Below are 19,794 nucleotides of genomic sequence, written 5' to 3' on the forward strand. Positions count from 1 at the left end.
TTGAAACTTTGTAGCCTTGAGCAGCGCCGAGGGCCGGCCAGGGCAGGTGGGAAGTTTGGCTTCCTCCATCGCCAGGGACAACCCAAGCCTACTGCTCACTCCAGCTCAGTGGCCCCAGCCATCTTAGTTGGGTTAATTTGCATACTCGCTCCTGGTTGGCTGGTGGGCATGGCTTGTGGGCATGGCTTGAGTGTAGCGGAGGGATGGCTAATTTGCATGTTTCTCTTTTATTATATAGGATTAGTTTCAAATGCATAGCACAATGGTTAAACAATCATGCATTTTACAGAGTGGTCCCCCTGATGTTTCAAGTACCCACCTGGCCCCATACATAGTTATTACAATACTAGAGGCCCGGTGCACGAAATTCGTGCACTGGGGGATGAGGTTCCCTCAGCCAAGCCTGCCCCTCAGTCCGGGAGCCCTCAGTAGATGTCCTACTGATGGCCACAGTCTGGCAGCAGAGGCTCTGTGCAGGCGTCCTGTGTGTGTGTGTGTGTGTGTGTGTGTGTGTGTGTCTCTCTGCTGGGAGCCTGCCCCCAGCCACACCTGGGAGGCGCCCCTCTCTGTTGATCTCTCAGGCTCCTGGCCTCCACTGCATGTTGTACTCTCCCTTGAGCTGTGGCCAGGGTGGGGCGCCCTTTCCTGCTGTGGGATCGCCAGGGTGACTCAGGGACAGGCACACACGGGGGCTGGCTGCAGGCCCCCCTTTCCTGCTGTGGGATCGCTGGGGTGACCCAGGGGCAGGGGCACATGGGGGCTGGCTGCAGGGCCCCCTTTCCTGCTCCGTGATCACCGCTGCGATCCCACGGGCAGGCTCTCAGGGGGGCTGGCTAGAGACCCCCCTTTCCTGCTCCATGATAGCTGCAGAGATCCAGGGGCAGGCGCACAGGGGGCTGGCTGCAGGCCGCCCTTTCCTGCTCCATGATCTTCTGGGCGATCCCACGGGCAGGCGCACACGGGGGCTGGCTGCAGGCCCCCCTTTCCTGCTCGGGGGATCGCAGTGGCGACCCAGGTGCAGGCGCACACAGGGCTGGCTGCAGGCTGCCCTTTCCTGCTCTGTGATCGCCCCGGCGACCCAGGGGCAGGCACACATGGGGGCTGGCTGCAGGCCGCCCTTTCCTGCTCCATGATCTCCTGGGCGATCCCACGGGCAGGCGCACACGGGGGCTGGCTGCAGGCCCCCCTTTCCTGCTGTGGGATTGCCATGGTGACCCAGGGACAGGCGCACACAGGGCCTGGCTGCAGGCCGCCCTTTCCTGCTCTGGGATCGCAGCAGCGACCCAGGGGCAGGTGCACTCAGGGGCTGGCTGCAGGCCGCCCTTTCCTGCTCCATGATCTCTTGGGCAATCCCACGGGCAGGCGCACACTGGGGCTGGCTGCAGGCCCCCCTTTCCTGCTCCTTGATAGCTGCTGCAATCCCACGGGCAGGCGCACATGGGGGCTGGCTAGAGGCTGCTCTTTCCTGCTCCGTGATCGCTGGGGCGACCCAGGGGCAGGCGCACAGGGGGGCTGGCTGCAGGCCACCCTTTCCTGCTCCATAATCTCCAGGGCGATCCCATGGGCAGGCGCACAGGGGGGCTGGCTAGAGACCGCCCTTTCCTGCTCCATGATCCGCTGTGGGGACCCAGGGGCAGGCGCACATGGGGGCTGGCTAGAGGCCGCTGTTTCCTGCTCGGGGATAGCAGCGGCGACCCAGGGGCTGGCTGCAGGCCACCCTTTCCTGCTCTGTGATTGCCGTGGCGATCCCACGGTCAGGGGCATACGGAGACTGGCTACAGGCCGCCCTTTCCTGCTGTGGGATCTCCGGTTGCTCATCCCTGGCAGGGGCGGCCAGGGAAGAGGCGGGCGCCGGCCTCTTCCATGCCCCGCTCCGGCTTCTCTGATCACCCGCAGGGGGGCGGGCAAAGACGGCCGGTTCTCCGATTCAGGGCCAGGGGCAGTGCCTCCTGGCTCTTGCCTGCCGCCTGTGTTTCCAACCAACGTCCTTCCCCTATGGCCTCCCATCATTGCACCTATGTATGCAAATTAACCGCCATCTTTGTTGGCGGTTAACCGCCATCTTTGTTGGCAGTTAATTTGCATATCGCTCTGATTAGCCAATGGGAAGGGTAGCGGAGGTACAGCTAATTACCATGTTTCTCTATTATTAGATAGGATTATTGACTATACTTCCTAGGCTGTAATTTACATCTCTGTGACTATTCTGTAACTACCAATTTGTAATTCTTTTTTGTGTGTTTTTTAAAAATATTTTTTATTGATTTCAGAGAAGGGAGAGGGAAAGAGAGAAACATCAATGATGAGAGAGAATCATTGATCGGCTGCTGCCTGCATGCCCCCTACTGGGGATCAAGCCCATAATCTGGGCATGTGCCCTTGACTGGAATCAAACCTAGGACCCTTCAGTCCACAGGCTGATGCTCTACCCACTGAGCCAAACTGGCCAGGGTAATTTGTACTTCTTAATCCCTTCACCTTTTTTTACCCAGTCCCCCAAACCCCTCCTTCTGTCAACTGTCAATCCATTCTCTGTATCTATGAGTCTGTTTCTGTTTTGTTTGTTTATTTTGTTCTTTAGATTCCACATATAAGTGAGGTCATTTGGTATTTGTCTTTCTCTGTCTGACTTATTTCAATTAGCATAATACCCTCGAGGTCTTATCTTGGCTAGTGTAAATAATGCTGCAGTGAACATAGGGGTGCACATATTCTTTTAAATCTGTGTTTTGGGGGGTTTTGGATATGTTTCCAGAAGTGGAATTGCTGGGTTATAAGGCAATCCTATTTTTAGTTTTCTGAGGAACCTCCACACTGTTTTCCCTAGTGGTTGCACCAATCTGCATTCTGGCTTTTTTTCCCCGGGGAGCCAGTCATTAAACATTGACCAGGATACCATTGCCATAAGGAAAAAAGAAAGACTCTCTATACATCTTTCATTTTCCAAATATTTTGAAATAGTCATCAATTTAATCCCTATGTCACATATGTTATCCATGTTTTGCATGTAACTCTTCCTGCTGTAGAGCTCTAAGTGTGAATAATTTTATTTGCCTGTAAGAAAACTATAAGAATGCATGAGAGAATGGGAGAGTTTGTATATTCATGTATTTTATAAACAGACCTTTTAGTTTAATTTTTAAGATATTTATTGCATAACAAAATAATAAATAACAATTTAATAAGTGTGATTTAATTTTAGGACTTAGATAATAATGCAGGAAAAAGAGATTAACAACGAAGAGCAAGTTCCCAGCTCAATCTTTATCCACTGCCCTTTCACCTCACTCCACTAGACAGCTTCCATTTAATTCTGTGGGCAAAGACAGCCATGACACTGCACCTTCAAATGAACACTGGTGTACGACCATGGAAAACAACTCCCCTAGAGTAGAAAATAGTATATGCATCTCCATTTGAACTGCATGGTTTTTTTTACAGCTTCCTAACCTTCTTGATCAAATGTTAATGAAATGCTTTTCAGCATGCTTTAATAGTCAGGATCCGCTCAATGAAAGTGGCACCATTAAAAGGTCGCGTCTGGCTGTGTTATTCTCCCAGGATTGTGTGACCCCTGCTGCCCTCTCCATCAAAGGGGACAATGAGGAGGGGTCTCCAGAGGACTGCTTTGGCAAGTGTAAAGTGGGAGAATGGCAACTTTCCCCTTTCTGAAATGAAGGATGTTTGCACTTAAAAGTCTTTAAGAAGAAGAAGTATTGAGAGCAATTTCTGTAAAAACTTGAAATTAAATGTGTGGTTTTTCTCTATTGTGCTGCATCTGCTGTCTGTAGAATGAATCTTGTTGATGCCAGTTTCAAGGTTGCTATTCTTTGTGCTTTTAAACCAAGGTCAAGCGAGAGGAAGCTCAGAGGCCTTGAGGTTGTCATTGACAAGGAAAATAGAAGCTTTATAGCTGGAAAACTAATTAATCACTTCTAGAAAAATAGAAAAGGAAATATATATATATATATATATATATATATATATATATGTGTATATATATTTATAAAATTTCACATGTCAACCTAAAATTTACTTTGTGATGTTCTGCATGTAATTACAATGTATAAACAGACTTTAAGCACATTAAAATATATGCTCTGTAACTACATACATTTAAATAATCTATATTACAATAACAGTCCAAATTACTATAGTGAAGGCTGCCCTTCAAGAAGAATGAAATTTCAGAGTTAACTCTCTCAATTAAAACTTATTTGAATCTTTACTGCCAATATTTTACTGGATTCCAGTATCTCAAAAGTAACTTAAGACAAAGAATGCTGTTGAAAGCATATTTATCTTTGCTTGCAAAATATAACGATGAACACCAGACGAATTCATATATGAAGCATTCCTCAAAGTAAGTGTTTGAGAGAGGGGAGAAAATTGCAGCCGAATAGGCAGACCGGTCATGCACCTCATCCCAGGAACAGACTGGTAATACAACTAAATTGGAGAACATTCAACTGGAATTACCAACTGAGATCCAGCTGAAGAGGAGACTTGTATCAAGGAAGGACAGAAAACACCTGGAGACAGGTAGGAAGGGTGAGGTTGTGAGAGGAACTGACCCAGCTTCCAGGGGTGGCAGGCCGAGAGAGGAGGGAGCGCTGGAGCACCAGAGCTGAGATCAGCGGCCCAGGTAACATCCAGCTGTGAAAGGCTGCAGGGCTGCTGGCCATGGCAGAGTCTGGAGCCGGTAGACCGGATCTGGTAGGAGAGAAAGCCACAGTTTCATTTGGGGGAGAGTTTTGTTTGTTTGTTTGTTTTGGAGGGGGGGTTAAATATATTTTTATAGATTTCAAAGAGGAAGTGAGAGGTATAGAGAGACAGAAACATCAATGATGAGAGAGAATCATTGATTCTGGCCCCACACCTGTGATCGAGCCCACAACCCGGACATGTGCCCTGACTGGGAATTGAACTGTGACTAGTCATGCCAGCCGGGCTTGGTTTTTATTTTTTGTTTTTTAACCCAGAGCACAAGAATTTTCATACGCAGCTACTCACCCAAGGCTTTGGTACAGGGAGGGAGACGCAAACTCAAGGAGCCTAAAGAGAGGCTTGGGTAGAAAGCACTGTGGGGAGATGTGGCAAAGCAGCAGCCAGGAGTGTTACATCATAGGCCACCAAACAAAAACAACCAATTTTTCTAAGAGGAGCTAGCCACTCCAAGGAGCTGCAGGGCAGGAAAAGAAAAAACAAAAAACAAAAAACGCCCTATGTAATACAGCCTGCCCCACCCTCAGGAGCCCTGCATGCCACACCTTGCATTTTGACTTTTTCCGAGGAAACATAAGCAGAAGCATAGCTTACGGGTTTGAACAGTCTCAGTTGCATCAATGACTGGATTCAGGGAGGGATCATCTGCCCCACTATACTGGGAACCAAACTGGCACTTCCCTGCATGGGAGAGCTGATAAAACTCCAGGTTTCCAGCACTGGTCTCCATACAAGGATATCTGTCCAGCCGAAGGCAGAGTAATATTTTGGGCCACTTGCAGAGGAGTAGACCTGGGACAGGAAAAAACTCCCACCACATTCCAAGCACTTCCCTCACCTAAAGTCCTTTCAGAAACTGACTTTTGAGCGATTAGAACTGACAACTGGCTAGCAGGCAAAGATAGGCAGAGGAGGAGCCCGGGAACAAGGGGAAGTTTGCTGACCCAGCCCTGGATCCCATGCTGCTAACAAAACTACATTAGAGGGCAGATTGGTCCCTTCTTCTTGCAGCCAAGGCCTGTGGGGACAGATACAAATGGTGGATTGGTGGATTGCTTGGAGCTTCAAGCAGGTTGCTGAGAGCCAAAAGACAGTGCCTGGGATGGTTAGCACCTAAGTACCTCACAGGAAGCCCAGAAGTGGCAGACAGAACAGAAGAGTAGGATCCAAAGGGAGCTCCCATGGGGCACTAAACTCTGCTAAAAGGAATGCCACTTCACTTTTCATTCCTCCTTTTTTATTCATTTTTCTTCAGTTTTGTTTTCATTTCTTTTTTCTCTTTCCTTTCTTTTTTTTCCATTTTTAAACTTATCTTCTTCATCTATCTGCTTTATTGATTTGTTATTATTCTAGTCTCTGTGTTTCATTCAAATGCCTAATTTTCCTCTTCCTTTTTCCTATTCATTTTTTTTCTCTTTTTCACTACTCAATTTTTTCTCTCTTTTCTTTCTCACTTTTCTTTATCTTTTATTTTCTAATCTTTTTTCCTTTTCAAAATTGTTTCTTCTTTGCTTTGCTTTTCATCCTCCTTTATTTTAAACTGTTTTCCTTCCCCTATTACTCTAATTCTTTATTCTTACTTCCTTTATTTCAGCTCTGCATCTACGTAGTCCTTCCCCCACCATTTTTTCTTGATTTTTATTTGTGTTTTTGGTTTGTTTTCTTTTCTCCTTGTATTTTTTCTTTCTTCCTTTTTTTCTATCATTCTTGCTCTCTTTTCTCTTTCCTAATTCTCTCTTCTCTGGTGGCTGCTTTTGTTGGTGCTGTAGGAGTCTTGTGTATATTTTCCTTTTGTTTCATGTTTTGTTGTGTTGTATTTTATGTTGCTCAGTCAGCACCTCCACAACAGCTCACATGATGTGATTGGGGGTTAGCCACATAGTCAGCCAGCCTGAGAGGAGGCTCCATCCATGAACAGGACAATAGCATTCAACACCCAACTACAATAGGAGAACCCAAATAACTTAAGCAAGGGGCTTTCCTAGAGTACCCAGCTTAGGAGATCTAAGAGACTGCAGCACTGGGAGAAAGCACTGTGGGGAGACATGGCAAAGCAGCAGCCAGGAATATTACATCATAGGCCACCAAACAGAAACAACCATTTTTTCTAAGAGGGGCTAGCCACTCCAAGGAACTGCAGGGCAGGAAAAGAAAAAACAAAAAACACCCTATGTAATACAGCCTGCTCCACCCCACTCCTACTATATAAGACCACCCCCACAGAGTCTGGGAGACATAGTAATTTGAACTAATACACAGAAACAAAAACAAAGTGACAGAAAAAATGGAGAGACAAAGAAACAACCCCCAAATGAGAGAAAAGGAGGGATCACCAGAAAAAGAACTAAGTGATATGAAGACAAGCAATTTGTCAGATAAAAAATTCAGAGTAATGGTAATAAGGATACTCAAACAATTCAATGGGAACTACAAGCTACTTAATGAGATTATAAGTAACTTAATGAGAATTATAAGGGACTTAATGAGAACTACACAAACTTGAAAAGAAAGGTTGAAACATTAAATAAGAATCACTTGGAAATGAGGAGTGACATAGCTGAAATAAAGAACACCCTGGAAGGATTCAACAGTAGACTACAAGAAGCTGAGGACCTAATCAGTGAATTAGAAGACAAGGTAGAAAAAGACACCCATTTAGAGAAGCAAATGGGAAAAAATGAAAAGTAGTAGAGTCTAAGGAAGCTCTGAGACAACATGAAACATAACAACATTCACATTACAGGTCTCCCAGAAGGAGAAGAAGCTGAGCAAGGATCAGAAAACCTGTTTGAAGAAATAATGCCAGAAAATTTCCCTGACTTGGGGAAGAAAAAAGTCACTCAAGTTCAGGAAACACAGAGAGTCCCAATCAAAATGAACCCCAAAAGACCTATACCTACACACATAATAAAAATAGCAAACCTTAAAGACAAAGAAAAAATCTTAAAGGATGCAAGACAGAAACAGAAAGTTACCTACAAGGGAGCTCCCATTAGATGGTCAGCTGACTTCTCAATAGAAACACTTTAAGCCATAAGGGAATGGCATGTAGTATACAAAGTAATGAAAACCAATAAACTGAACCCAAAATTACTCTGTCTAGCAAGGCTATCATTCAAAATTGAAGGTGAAATTAGGAGCTTGCTGACAAACAACAAAAAGCCTAAGGAGTTGATTGCCACCAAACCAGCACTGCAAGAAATGCTAAAGAGACTATTAGAAGAAATAGAAAAAGAAGAACACAGACATAAATAATAAGAATGGCAAAAATTACTTATGAATAATAACCTTAAATGTAAATGGCTTTAATGCTCCAATCAAAAGACACAGGGTAGCTGAATGGATAAAAAAAAATATGACCCATATATATGCTATCTACTAGAGACCCGCCTCAGAACAAAGGACTCACACAGAATAAAAATGAAGGGATAGAAAAAATTTCCAAGCAAGTGGAAATGAAAAAAAAAGAAAGCTGGGGTAGCATTATTTATATCTGAAAAAATAGGCTTCAAGGTGAAAACCATAATAGGAGATCTTGAAGGCAACCTCATAGTACTAAAGGGATCAATACAACAAGAGGATATAACTCTGGTAAACATATATGCACCCAATACAGTTGAATACAAATATATACAAAAACTTCTGGAGGATTTTAAGGGAGAGATTGACAGCAATACAATCATAGTAGGGGACTTTAACACCTCACTGACATCACTGGATAGGTCTTCTAGACAAAAAAATCAACAAGGAAATAGTGAACCTAAGTGACATACTAGATCAGATGGAATTGACACTCAGAACATTTCACCACAAAGCTACAAAATATACATTCTTCTCAAGTGCACAAGGGACATTTTCAAAGATAGAACATATGATTAAAATTAGAAAGAAAGCAACAAGAAAAGGCCAGAGTAAGTAGAAGGAAGGAAATTATAAAGATCATAGTGGGGGGAAATGACATAGAGACCAAATAAAAAGCAATATAAAAAATCAATAAAACCAAGAACTGGTTCTTTAAAATAATAAACAAGATTGATGAACCTCTAGCCAGACTCACCAAGAAACAAAGAGAGAGAACCCAAATAAACAAAATCAGAAATGAAAGAGGTGAGTTAACAACTGACCACACAGAAATACAAAAGATCGGGGTGGGTAAGAGATCAACCGAAGGACTTGTATGCATGCATATAAGCATAACCAATGGACATAAGACACTGGGGGGTAGGGGAGGCCAGGGGATTGTCAAGGGCGGGGGGGGAAAAAGGACACATATGTAATACCCTTTGTAATACTTTAAGCAATAAAAAAAAATTTAAAAAAGAAATACAAAAGATCATAAAAAAAATACAACGAACTGGACAACCTGGATGAAATGAACACTTTCCTAAATAAATGCAATCTTCCAAAACTGAATCAGGAAGAATCAGAAAAATCTGAATAGGCTGATAACTACTGATGAAATTGAAGCAATAATCAAAAGACTTCCAGCAAACAAAAGCCATGGTCTGGAGAGCTTCAAAGGGGAGTTTTAGTAAATAATCAAAGAAGAACTAACAGCCATCCTCCTGAAACTATTCAAAAAAAAATCATGAGGAAAGAACACTTCCAACCTCTTTTTATGAGGCCAGCATTACCCTAATTCCAAAAACAGATAAAGACACTACAAAGAGAGAGAATTACAGGCCAATATCCCTGATGAACATGGATGGTAAAATCCTCAACCAAATATTAGCAAATCGGATCCAGCGATACATTTAAAAAAATCATACACCATGACCAAGTGGGATTTATTTCAGGGAAGCAAGGCTGGTACAATATTCGCAAATCAATTAATGTGATACATCATATAAACAAACAGATAAAAATCACACACTCAGGAGATTAAAAATGGTGGCAGAGTAGGAGGATGCTGCATGGCCATGCTCCCAGGAATAAGCTGGAATTACAACTGAAATACGAGAAGGCTTCCTGAATAATCAATGGAAAACTCACAGGAGAGAACCCTGATACCCGAGGACCAAAGGTGGAGACCGCATAGAGACTGGTAGGAGGGGCAGAGGTGTGACCCACAGAGGGCAACTGAAGTCCCAGAGAGTTGTCTCAGCTGGTGGTGGAGAGGGGGGAGGTGCCACTGAGAATTCTGGGATCTAGTCCCAGAGCTGGGCTCCCCAGCAGAGAGCGCCAAGCTGAGGAGGGTATCCACATAGCATCAAGCTGTGGAAAGCAGTGGGGTGCTGTCTGCCAGGGAGTGGCAGCTGAAAGTTCAGGCACCCTCTTAAAGGGTCAAAGCACAAACATGCCCTGTGGAGCCACCCACCTTGTGCTCTGGCAGAGGGAGGGCGAAGAGGACTGGAGCTGTGAGAGCAGAGGCCAGCACTGGGGACTCAGGGGACAGAGCTCAGAAGGCAGACACCCCAAGTTTCCTCGGCTTAGTCATTTCCTCACACAGCCACATAGACATCTGCCTTGCCTGGGGGGAAGACAGTTTACACACCCTATTGGAAAACACCTTGCCCTGAGGCCACCTAAGAAGATTAAAAGTAACAATTCGAAGGAGTAACAGCTGCTTGTGTAGCCCGCCCCCATTCAAGGAACAGCAGCCTCCTGATCACCACACCCTCTGTCTGAGGAACAGAAGCTGTGTGTGAAGCCTCCCCCCACCAACCAGAGGAGCCACCACAGCGGTGAACAGCACCCACCACAGGAGCTGCTGCCAACTGAGGAGCAGCTGCTACCACAACCGCCCAAGGAGCAACCGCAGCCCAAGGAGCCACTGCCACCCAAGGAGCAGCCACTGAACGACTCAACATCTAGATCTGTCCATGAGATCAAACATGGGTAGAAAAAGAAACCCCCAAAGGAAAGAAAAGGAGGACTCACCAGAAAAGAAGCTAAGTGAAACCGAGGCATGAAGCATGATAGAAAAAGAATTCAGATTAAGGGTCCTAGAATGCAGGATGGAGGAAAAAATCAACAACTTATGCAAGAAGCAAGAAGAAACAGATGAAAAAGTAAATAAATTATGTAAGAACCAAGAAGAAATGAAGAGTGATATAGCTGCAATAAAAAACACCATTGAGCCAAAACCGGTTTGGCTCAGTGGATGGAGCGTCGGCCTGCGGACTGAAAGGTCCCAGGTTCGATTCCGGTCAAGGGCATGTACCTGGGTTGCAGGCACATCCCCAGTAGGAGATGTGCAGGAGGCAGCTGATCGGTGTTTCTCTCTCTATCTCTCTATCTCTCTCCCTTCCTCTCTGTAAAAAAAATCAATAAAATATATTTAAAAAAAAAAAAAAAACACCATTGAAAGTTTCAACAGTAGACTAGGAGAAGCGGAGAACCGAATTAGCGAATTAGAAGACAGGGAAACAAAACACACACAAACTGAACAGCAATTGGAGAAAAAAATTAAAAGACAGGAGGAGAGCCTAAGGAAGCTATGGGACAACATAAAACGAAACAACATACGAATAATAGGGGTGCCAGAACAACAGAAAGAGGAACAAGGGTTAGAAAATCTATTTGAAGAAATAATATCAGAAAACTTCCCTGAGGTGGGGAGGAAAAAAGTCACACAAGCACAGAGAGTCACAAACAAGGTGAACCCGAAAAGACCCACACCAAGACACATCATAATTACCATGGCAAATGTTCAGGACAAAGAGAGAATCTTAAAGGCTGCAAGAGAGAGATGGAAAGTTACATACAAGGGATCTCCCATTAGATTATCAAATGATTTCTCAATAGAAACACATCAGGCCAGAAAAGAATGGACAGAAATTTACAAAGTGATGCAAAGCAAAGGACTGAATCCAAGAATACTCTATCCAGCAAGGCTATCATTCAAAATTGAAGGGGAAATAAGAAGCTTCACAGACAAAAAAAGGCTAAGGGAGTTTATCACCACCAAGCCAGCAATGCAAGAAATTCTAAAGGGACTGGTATAAAAAGAAGAAATAAAAAGTTCAGAAAGAAAACAGCCACAAAAAATAGAAATGGCTACAAACAAGTACCTTTCAATAATAACTGGCACAAGAACAGACATATAGATCAATGGAATAGAATAGAGAGCCCAGAAATCGGCCAGAACCAATATGCTCAATTAATATTTGACAAAGGAGGCAAGAACATACACTGGAGCCAAGATAGTCTCTTTAACCCTTTGCGGTCGTATTAAATTTGGACATGGGTGTCGTACTGGTCAGAATTAATTTCCATTGAAAGAGCAGTGATACATAACATGCAAGATTATGAAGGATAAATAAGATTTATTAATTCTTTTTTGAACATTAGATGTATGTTTAGACAATAATGTGTTTCAATAACATGTTTTTATGTAAAAATTATATTTTATATTTCTCTATTGTGTGGTATCTTTGAAAGCAGTCTCCAATATGCAGTCCTGGTTTTCAACTACATGTATTGCAAAAATAATTAGTTTGGCATCTTCCGCCCCTAATCTTTCTGTTCGAACATACAGAGCAATCTTTACTTTTCACACCTTCACAGTGCCGCAATATATGCAGTTTCCCATTAAGCCTTTCATCTTTATCTGAGGCCCTGACAAAATAAAACTCTTCATCGTTACTTTCAGATTTCCAGTACACTTCTTTCGGTAACATTCTTTTTGCCATTTTGGAGTATTATTTTGAAATATCTTAACAAGCGAGAATGCCTAATTACAGTTAAACGTAATTTGTAAAGCTTTATTTGAAATTCTGCGAAGTATCTCCGAAGCTTGTCGATTTCTTCACTCTCAAAAGGCAACTGACTCGCCACGGTGTTTTGCATGGTGAGTGTGGAATGACCGCGTTTGTTTATATTGAGTTTCAATATCTCCGATTTGTTGGGGCAATGTTTTGGTTCATGACAAGGTCGCTTAGACACTTAAGAGCTTTCAGAGAAATTATGAACTGATACATGAATGAATAGAGTAACGATTCATACGGTTCCTTGCTGTGGTGGCTGAGAGCAGACATACGAACAGAACGGTAAAAAAGCTTTGGTGGCTGAGAGTAGACAAACGACCGCAAAGGGTTAATAAATGGGGTTGGGAAAATTGGACAGATACATGCAAGAAAATGAAACTAGACCACCAACTTACTCCATACACAAAAATAAACTCAAAATGGATAAAGGACTTAAATGTACGACGGGAAACCATAAAAATTCTAGAAGAATCCAAAGGCAACAAAATCTCAGACATATGCCGAAGCAATTTCTTCACTGATACAGCTCCTAGGGCACTTGAAACTAAAGAGAAAATGAACAAATGGGACTACATCAAAATAAAAAGCTTCTGCACAGCAAAAGAAACCATCAACAAAACAACAAGAAAGCCCCCTGCGTGGGAAAACATATTTGCCAATGTCATCTCTGATAAGGGTTTAATCTGCAACATTTACAGGGAACTCATACAACTTAACAAAAGGAAGATAAACAATCCAATCAAAAAATGGGCAAAGGATCTAAATAGACACCTTTCAAAAGAGGACATTCAGAAAGCCAAGAGACTTATGAAAACATGCTCAAAGTCACTAATCGTCCAAGAGATGCAAATCAAAACAACAATGAGGTACCATCTCACGCCTGTCAGACTGGCTATCATCAACAAATCAACAAATGACAAGTGCTGGAGAGGATGTGGAGAAAAAGGAACACTCGTGCACTGCTGGTGGGAATGCAGACTGGTGCAGCCACTATGGAAGACAGTATGGAGTTTCCTCAAAAAACTAAAAATGGAACTCCCATTTGACCCTGTGATCCCACTTCTGGGAATATATCCCAAGAAACCAGAAACACCAATCAGAAAGGATATATGCACCCAGATGTTCATAGCAGCACAATTCACCATAGCTAAGATCTGGAAACAGCCTAAGTGCCCATCAGTAGATGAATGGATTAGAAAACTGTGGTACATCTACATGATGGAATACTATGCTGCTGTAAAAAGGAAGGAACTCTTACCAGATAATAACCAACATGTCTTTCGAGAGCATTATGCTAAGTGAAATAAGCCAGTCAATGAAGGAAAAATACCACATGATCTCACTCATTTATGGATAATAAAGACCATTATAAACTTATGAACAAAAATAGATACAGAGGCAGAGCTGCCTCAAACAGATTGTCAAACTGCAGCCGAAAGGCCAGGGAGAGTAGGGGGGAAGAAGGGAGGGGGGTAAGAGATCAACCGAAGGACTTGTATGCATGCATATAAGCATAACCAATGGACATAAGACACTGGGGGGTAGGGGAGGCCAGGGGATTGTCAAGGGCGGGGGAAAAAAGGAGACATATGTAATACCCTTTGTAATACTTTAAGCAATAAAACAATTTTTAAAAAAAGACAAACATGCAATTTGACCGCACCTTTGCTACACCTTAAGCCACGCCCACCAGCCAATCAGAGCAGCTATATGCAAATTAACCCAACCAAGATGGCGTCCGGCAGCCACGGAGCTGGAGTGAGCAGGAGGCTTCCCTCCCACCCACCCTGGCCGGCTCTGAGCTCCTCTCAAGGCTACAAAGTTTCAATTATAGAAGGTAAATAAATCCCAGAATAAAAAGAAGAAAAAAAGGAGAGGCTGGAAGCTTCCATCACCGGGGGGCTTGGCCAGCCAGAAAATGGCCCTCAGCCCCTCACCCAGACTGATCAGGCACCCCAGTGGGTACCCCCCACACTAAAGGGGGTGTGGCCAGCCTGCAAACAGCCATCAGCCCCTCATCCAGGCTGGCCATTCATAGTTGAAGATCAGCCCTGATCCTCGCCAGCCAGTCATGAGAGGTCCATCTTTACCTGCACATGAACATTGGAGTTCCTGGTTCTCAGGGCTTCACACTTCAGGGTTTACACCAGCTGCCCTGTATTCTCAGGCCTTGGCCTCAGGGTGGTAGTTACCTATGGGCTCCTCAGGTTCTGAGACCTCCACACTTGGACTTAGTTATACTATTGAGTTTGCTGGTTCTCCAGTTTGCAAAGCACAGATAATAGGGATCAACATATGATCCTATTCCTATAAATGTCTTAAATACTTCCATGTAGACCCTATTGGTTAGTCCAGAGAACACTGCCTAATAGAGGAACCTAGAGCAGGCAGCACCTCACGCATTTACCAGTCCTTCTGTTACCCATCCTGACAGGCTGACTTAAAACACGCTACTCTAGGCTTCCTCCATAGAGAGAGAGATGAGAGAGGTTATGGGAATAAAGCCAATTCCCATGGATATGACCTGTCTCCAGGGTTACATCTTATGTGGTGTAGAAATACTAAGAAAAAGTGTTATGTGCCTGAATGACTTTCATATTTCGATCAAAGGAATTTGGATGATTTTCCTGGCCACAGGCACGTTACTTCCTCCTCAGCAGGCTGACAAGCATGGGCTGGGAGGCCCAGCGGCTCGGTTCTTCTGCAGCGTGGACAAGACCTTGAGGTACTGGGGACACTGCCTTGTGCCCTGAATCCCTCCTGGCACAAGTCCTGACTTGGGGGTTCACCAGCAGCACCATGAGGACATCTCATGTCCAGGGTCAGTCCCAGCAGCGAGTCCCCTTCACTCGCGGGTTGGTGGGCCACTTAGCATGTCCCATTGTATCCACCCACTGAGCAACCACAAGGAGGCAGAGATGCCCAGAGAGAAGGAAAGACCTGGAGGGAGTGACAAATTGGTGCTGAGCCCTGCAGCCGAACCGCATCCCAGCAGCTCCAGTGTCTGATCCTGAGCCCTCCACAACTTTTTTTCATCAGTAACTGGAGGGTCCTGAGGTGTAAACTGGGGAGACAGGTTAATACATGACAGAGGACCAGACGTTGGCATTTGAAATTGTCTTTATTTCTGAACATTCCTTTCCAACCATCCACCCAGGATTGACTCCCACCCATGCAGCTGGAGGCCAAATACCTCTCCCTGTCCCCAAGCAAATCAGATTCATGTTTCTGATTGTAGGACACTTTGCCTTTGGGGTCCCATGAACTCCCCAACCTTTGGCCCTGCAATCCTGTACCCAGGCTAGGTCCCTCCCTTTCCCCATTCACACTGAGCATGAACGTGAAACGTGGGTGACCCCTGCATAATGCACCCCAGCCCAAGGTTTCGGCTTCCAAAGGCCCAGAAAAGAAGCCTTTGCTGGGTGCACCCAGTGAGCAGAGTCACTACAGGGGCACATCACGGGCTCCATGTCATGAAAACGCCACCTTATAAAACTTCCTATGTATACGATTCTTGGTGACAAGATGGATGGTCCTGGGCTGTCCTAACTCCCTCAGTATCCTCGTGAGCTCAGCCTGGATCAGGGCAAGTCTCTCCTGGTTGACAATCCCTTGGGTCCTGTAACCCTCCAGGGGGATGGGGTACACCTCTCGCTCTAAACTGCGCAGCCCGGTTGTGTGGCGCAGCAGCTTCTCCACGGTGGCCACGGAGAAGTTGTTCATAAATATGGTGAAGTGTCTGAACTGGTGGCAGCGGCTCAGGACAGGCAGGATGGCTTCGACTTGGGAGTCCCCCATCCCACATTTATCCAGACCCAGGCCCTGGAGGGTGGGTGCCACTGCTTCCAGCAGAGCTCGGAGGGGCTCACTGAAATCCCCAAGGCTGAGGTCACATAGATATAGGAACTTCAGCTGCCTGAGGTTCGGGCACTGGAACAGGTATGTGAGGTCTGAATGCGTCAGCCGCTGGCCAAACATTAGGCAGAGTTTGTCCAAGGGAGTCTGCAGGCACCTGGGGAGACACAAAGCGGGTTAGGGCCTGGGGAAGGGGGTAGCCAGTAAAGCGGGTCCTGCAGGTGGCAGAAGATGGATTTGCCCAAGCCCAGGGCTGTCTTCACAATCTGATGAAGGCCAGCAGCCAGGACACCCAGTCTCCTTTTAGGCTGGGACAAGTTCACGACATGGCCAGAGCTTCCTGTCCTCAGCTGCCAAGCAGCGCACTGCACTCTGGATGGTGACTGGACAGAAGGAAAACCCCGGGAATCTGCTCAGAGAACCCGTCACAGTGTCTAGGTTAAGGGTGGACATCCCTGAACCTTAAGTGTGGGAGACAAAACTAAGAATGCTGTCAACTCAGGCTTCCTTCTGTCCAGTGCTTGGGCTCCAGGCCCTAGATATCTGGGCAACATGAGGTTAGTTCATGTAATACATAAACAACAAACATGGCACTAACAGGTTTGACTCCATGGATAGAGTGTTGGCCTTTGCATTGACGTGTCTCAGGTTTGATTACCACTCAAACACATGCACCTCATTTGCAGGCTCAATCCCTGGACCTGGTTGGGGCATGAGCAGGGGGCAACCAATCGATGTGTCACTCTCACATAGATGTTTCTCTCTCTTTTCCCCTCCCTTCCACTCTCTAAAAATCAATGGGAAAATATCCTCAGGTGAGGATTTAAAAAACGGAGAGAGAGAGAGAGAGAGAGAGAGAGAGAGAGAGAGAGAGAGAAGACCTGGAAAGATCGTGCAGCGACAACTAACTGGGAGGCCAGTCTGCAGAGGCGACTTCTACCACAAACCACCTGTCACTCTTTGCAGTCCTTTCCCTCCCGCTCCCTTAGCTGCGGAATCGTGCCTTTCCTTTCTACTAATGACCTTCCTGGAGCCCTAGACCACCTCTGACAGATGGGGAAGCTGAGACAGGCTCACGTGCGTTCACATGGCGAGTGGGCACAGAGCTTCTGCCTGGAAATGCTCCATGCGATGTGGCTTTTCCTCCTCCCTCCCCCTTCCTAAGTCCTGGTCACTTAGACATCTCTCCCTAAGGAAGAATTCACAGACCCCGGCTCGCTGGGTCACCCATTGAGCCAGTTCTGCTATCCCTCCTGACAGGCAGATTTTAAAACATGCTTCTCTAAGGTGCTCACGGGACACCACCCTCAAAGCAGCAAACAAGACCACTCCCTTGCCATTCTGGAGCTGCGTCCACTGTTCCACAACTCACCTGAGCACCTGGTCCAGACGGCCTGGGAGGAAGGAAAGAGCACACATGTAGAGCTGCCGGAGGTGCCGCAGCATGAGCATCTGAGAGAGGAATTGGGAAAAGGATTGCTGCTCCTCCTGCTCCTGCCTTTCCCCCTCCTGCTCCCCTTCCTCCTGCTCCCCTTCCTCCAGCACCTCTGCCTCCTCCCACTCCTGCACCTCTGCCTCCTCCCACTCCTGCTCCTGCTCTTCCCTCTCCAACTCCTCTTCCACCCTCAACTCCTGCTCCTCTTCCTGTTGTGCTTCTTCCTCCCTCTCCTCCTCTTCACCCCCGTCCTCCTCATAGTCCTCAGTCAACTCTTCCAGGAGAAAGAGTTTCTCATCGCTCCCAGGTAGAGAGCAAATGTCCTCAGGGTGTGCAGGTACCGGGTGTTCACTTTCACACATGTCCTGGATGCAGTCCAGCCTCACCCTATCCAGGACCTTCCTGACCCTCTGGAAGGGCACCTCAGAAGTCCTCAGTGTCTTGCAGCACAGATGTAGCAACCCTTCCCTCTGCTGGGCCCATTGGATGATGTGCATGAAAAACTTATCCTGGCCCCTTTCATCGAAGGTAAGGACTAGGAACACCTCCAAGGGAGCCAGGGGATGCTCCATGCTGGGGCTGGAGCTGTGCACAGTCACTGGTTCTGTCCATGAGCAATTCTCGGTGCTGACTCGAAGCCACATATCCCAGAAGTTGGCACCTGTGTTCCTTAAATCCAGCACCCGCAGTTTGCACCTCCTGTGGGGAGAGCAGGACATTAGCTGAGATTCTTCCAGGTCAACAGGGCATTGGCTGAGATGCTTTATGGACTGTGTGTGTCAGTGGTTGAGCATCAACCTATGAACTAGGAGGTCACAGTTCAATCCCCAGTCAGGGTACATGCCTGGGTTGCAGGCTCAATGCCCAGTGGGTTGGGGGAGTGTGTGTATGTGTGTGCAGGAGGCAACTGATCAATGATTCTCTCTCATCATGGAAGCTTCTATCGCTATCTCTCCTTTCCTCTCTGAAATCAATAAAAATTATATATTTTTAAAAAGATCGACTGAGTGAGGGCAGGTCAGAATGAGATTGAGCGTCTGAGTTGAGGCACCAATCAGACTGCACCCCCACCCTGAGCTTCTACTTTGAATCCCAGGGTCAGCTTCTCCCTTGCCCTCCTCCTCCCTCTGCTTTGCTTTGCTCATCTCCTTCCCTTCCATCCCTCCTGCTCAGCACTTGGAGTACCTTTAAGTACCACTGGGAGGAGGCAGGGCATGTTTTGCAGGTCCCCCTGCCCAGTAGCCATTCCTCCACTTCCCACAGTGAGCTGCGCAGTGTGCAAGGGCTCCCCGAGCCTCACTGGCACAGTCAGAAACTTCAGGTCCACCCTCAGGCCCTCCAAACACCCTGACCTCCACTGTCTCCCAGATGCTCAGTCAGGACCCTACCAGGCACCTGGAGCAGCCTTACCTCAGCCGAACCTCCTGGGCAAGCACAACATCAATCGCGTCAAACATGGCTTTTAAGCCCACGGCCCTGGTTGGGGCATGATCAGGGGGACTCTGCATCAGGACCCCCAGAGGGAGGACAGTGAAGGGCCAGGCTTGGGCCAATGCCTTCAGTAGCTGGGGGTGGCATCCACCACAGTAGGCCATTTCGAACAGGTATGGGAAGAGCTCGGCGGGCAGGTACTCCAGAGTGGCAATGGCTGAGGCCTGGTCCCTCAGCAGGCTCTTTGCTGCCAGCTTCAGGAGTGTGGGTGGCATCCGGATGCTCATCTTCAAGGTGCCCAGAAAGGAATCCTGCAGAAACGTCTAGGGAATAAGACATCCTTGTCAGGCCAAGCCTTTGAGCCCCATCAACTCACGCCCCTTCCCTCAGATGAATCAACTCAGGGCCAAAGCCACTGCCTGGCAATGGTGAGAGGCTCAGTTTAGTGAATCCCATTCTAGGCTTGGTAGCCACAGAGCCATAGCTCTCCCCTGCAGGCCCCCAGACAAGCATCTCAGAAGCACCCACATCTTCATTCCAGTCTGACTAGCACATGGGTACTCAGGGGCCTAAAAGCTGACCCCTACCTTTTCTGGGGGTAAGTTTCAGACCCATTTGGAACACAAACTAAATAGTTAA

At 46.4% G+C, this 19,794-nt stretch overlaps 1 protein-coding gene across 1 annotated transcript; it reads right to left on the reverse strand.

Moving 5' to 3' along the window:
- Positions 1 to 15,905: 15,905 nt before the first annotated feature.
- LOC102442838 (PRAME family member 8-like) lies at positions 15,906 to 19,442 on the reverse strand. Its single transcript, XM_014453105.1, has 4 exons — positions 19,135 to 19,442; positions 17,969 to 18,423; positions 17,662 to 17,683; positions 15,906 to 16,446 (listed from the first exon to the last, which is right to left on the reverse strand). Exons 1-4 carry the CDS (start codon positions 19,440 to 19,442, stop codon positions 15,906 to 15,908), a joined length of 1,326 nt encoding a protein of 441 aa, XP_014308591.1.
- Positions 19,443 to 19,794: the final 352 nt, after the last annotated feature.

Source organism: Myotis lucifugus, unplaced genomic scaffold, assembly GCF_000147115.1.
Source record: "Myotis lucifugus unplaced genomic scaffold, Myoluc2.0 scaffold_20, whole genome shotgun sequence".
Lineage (NCBI taxonomy): Eukaryota > Metazoa > Chordata > Mammalia > Chiroptera > Vespertilionidae > Myotis > Myotis lucifugus.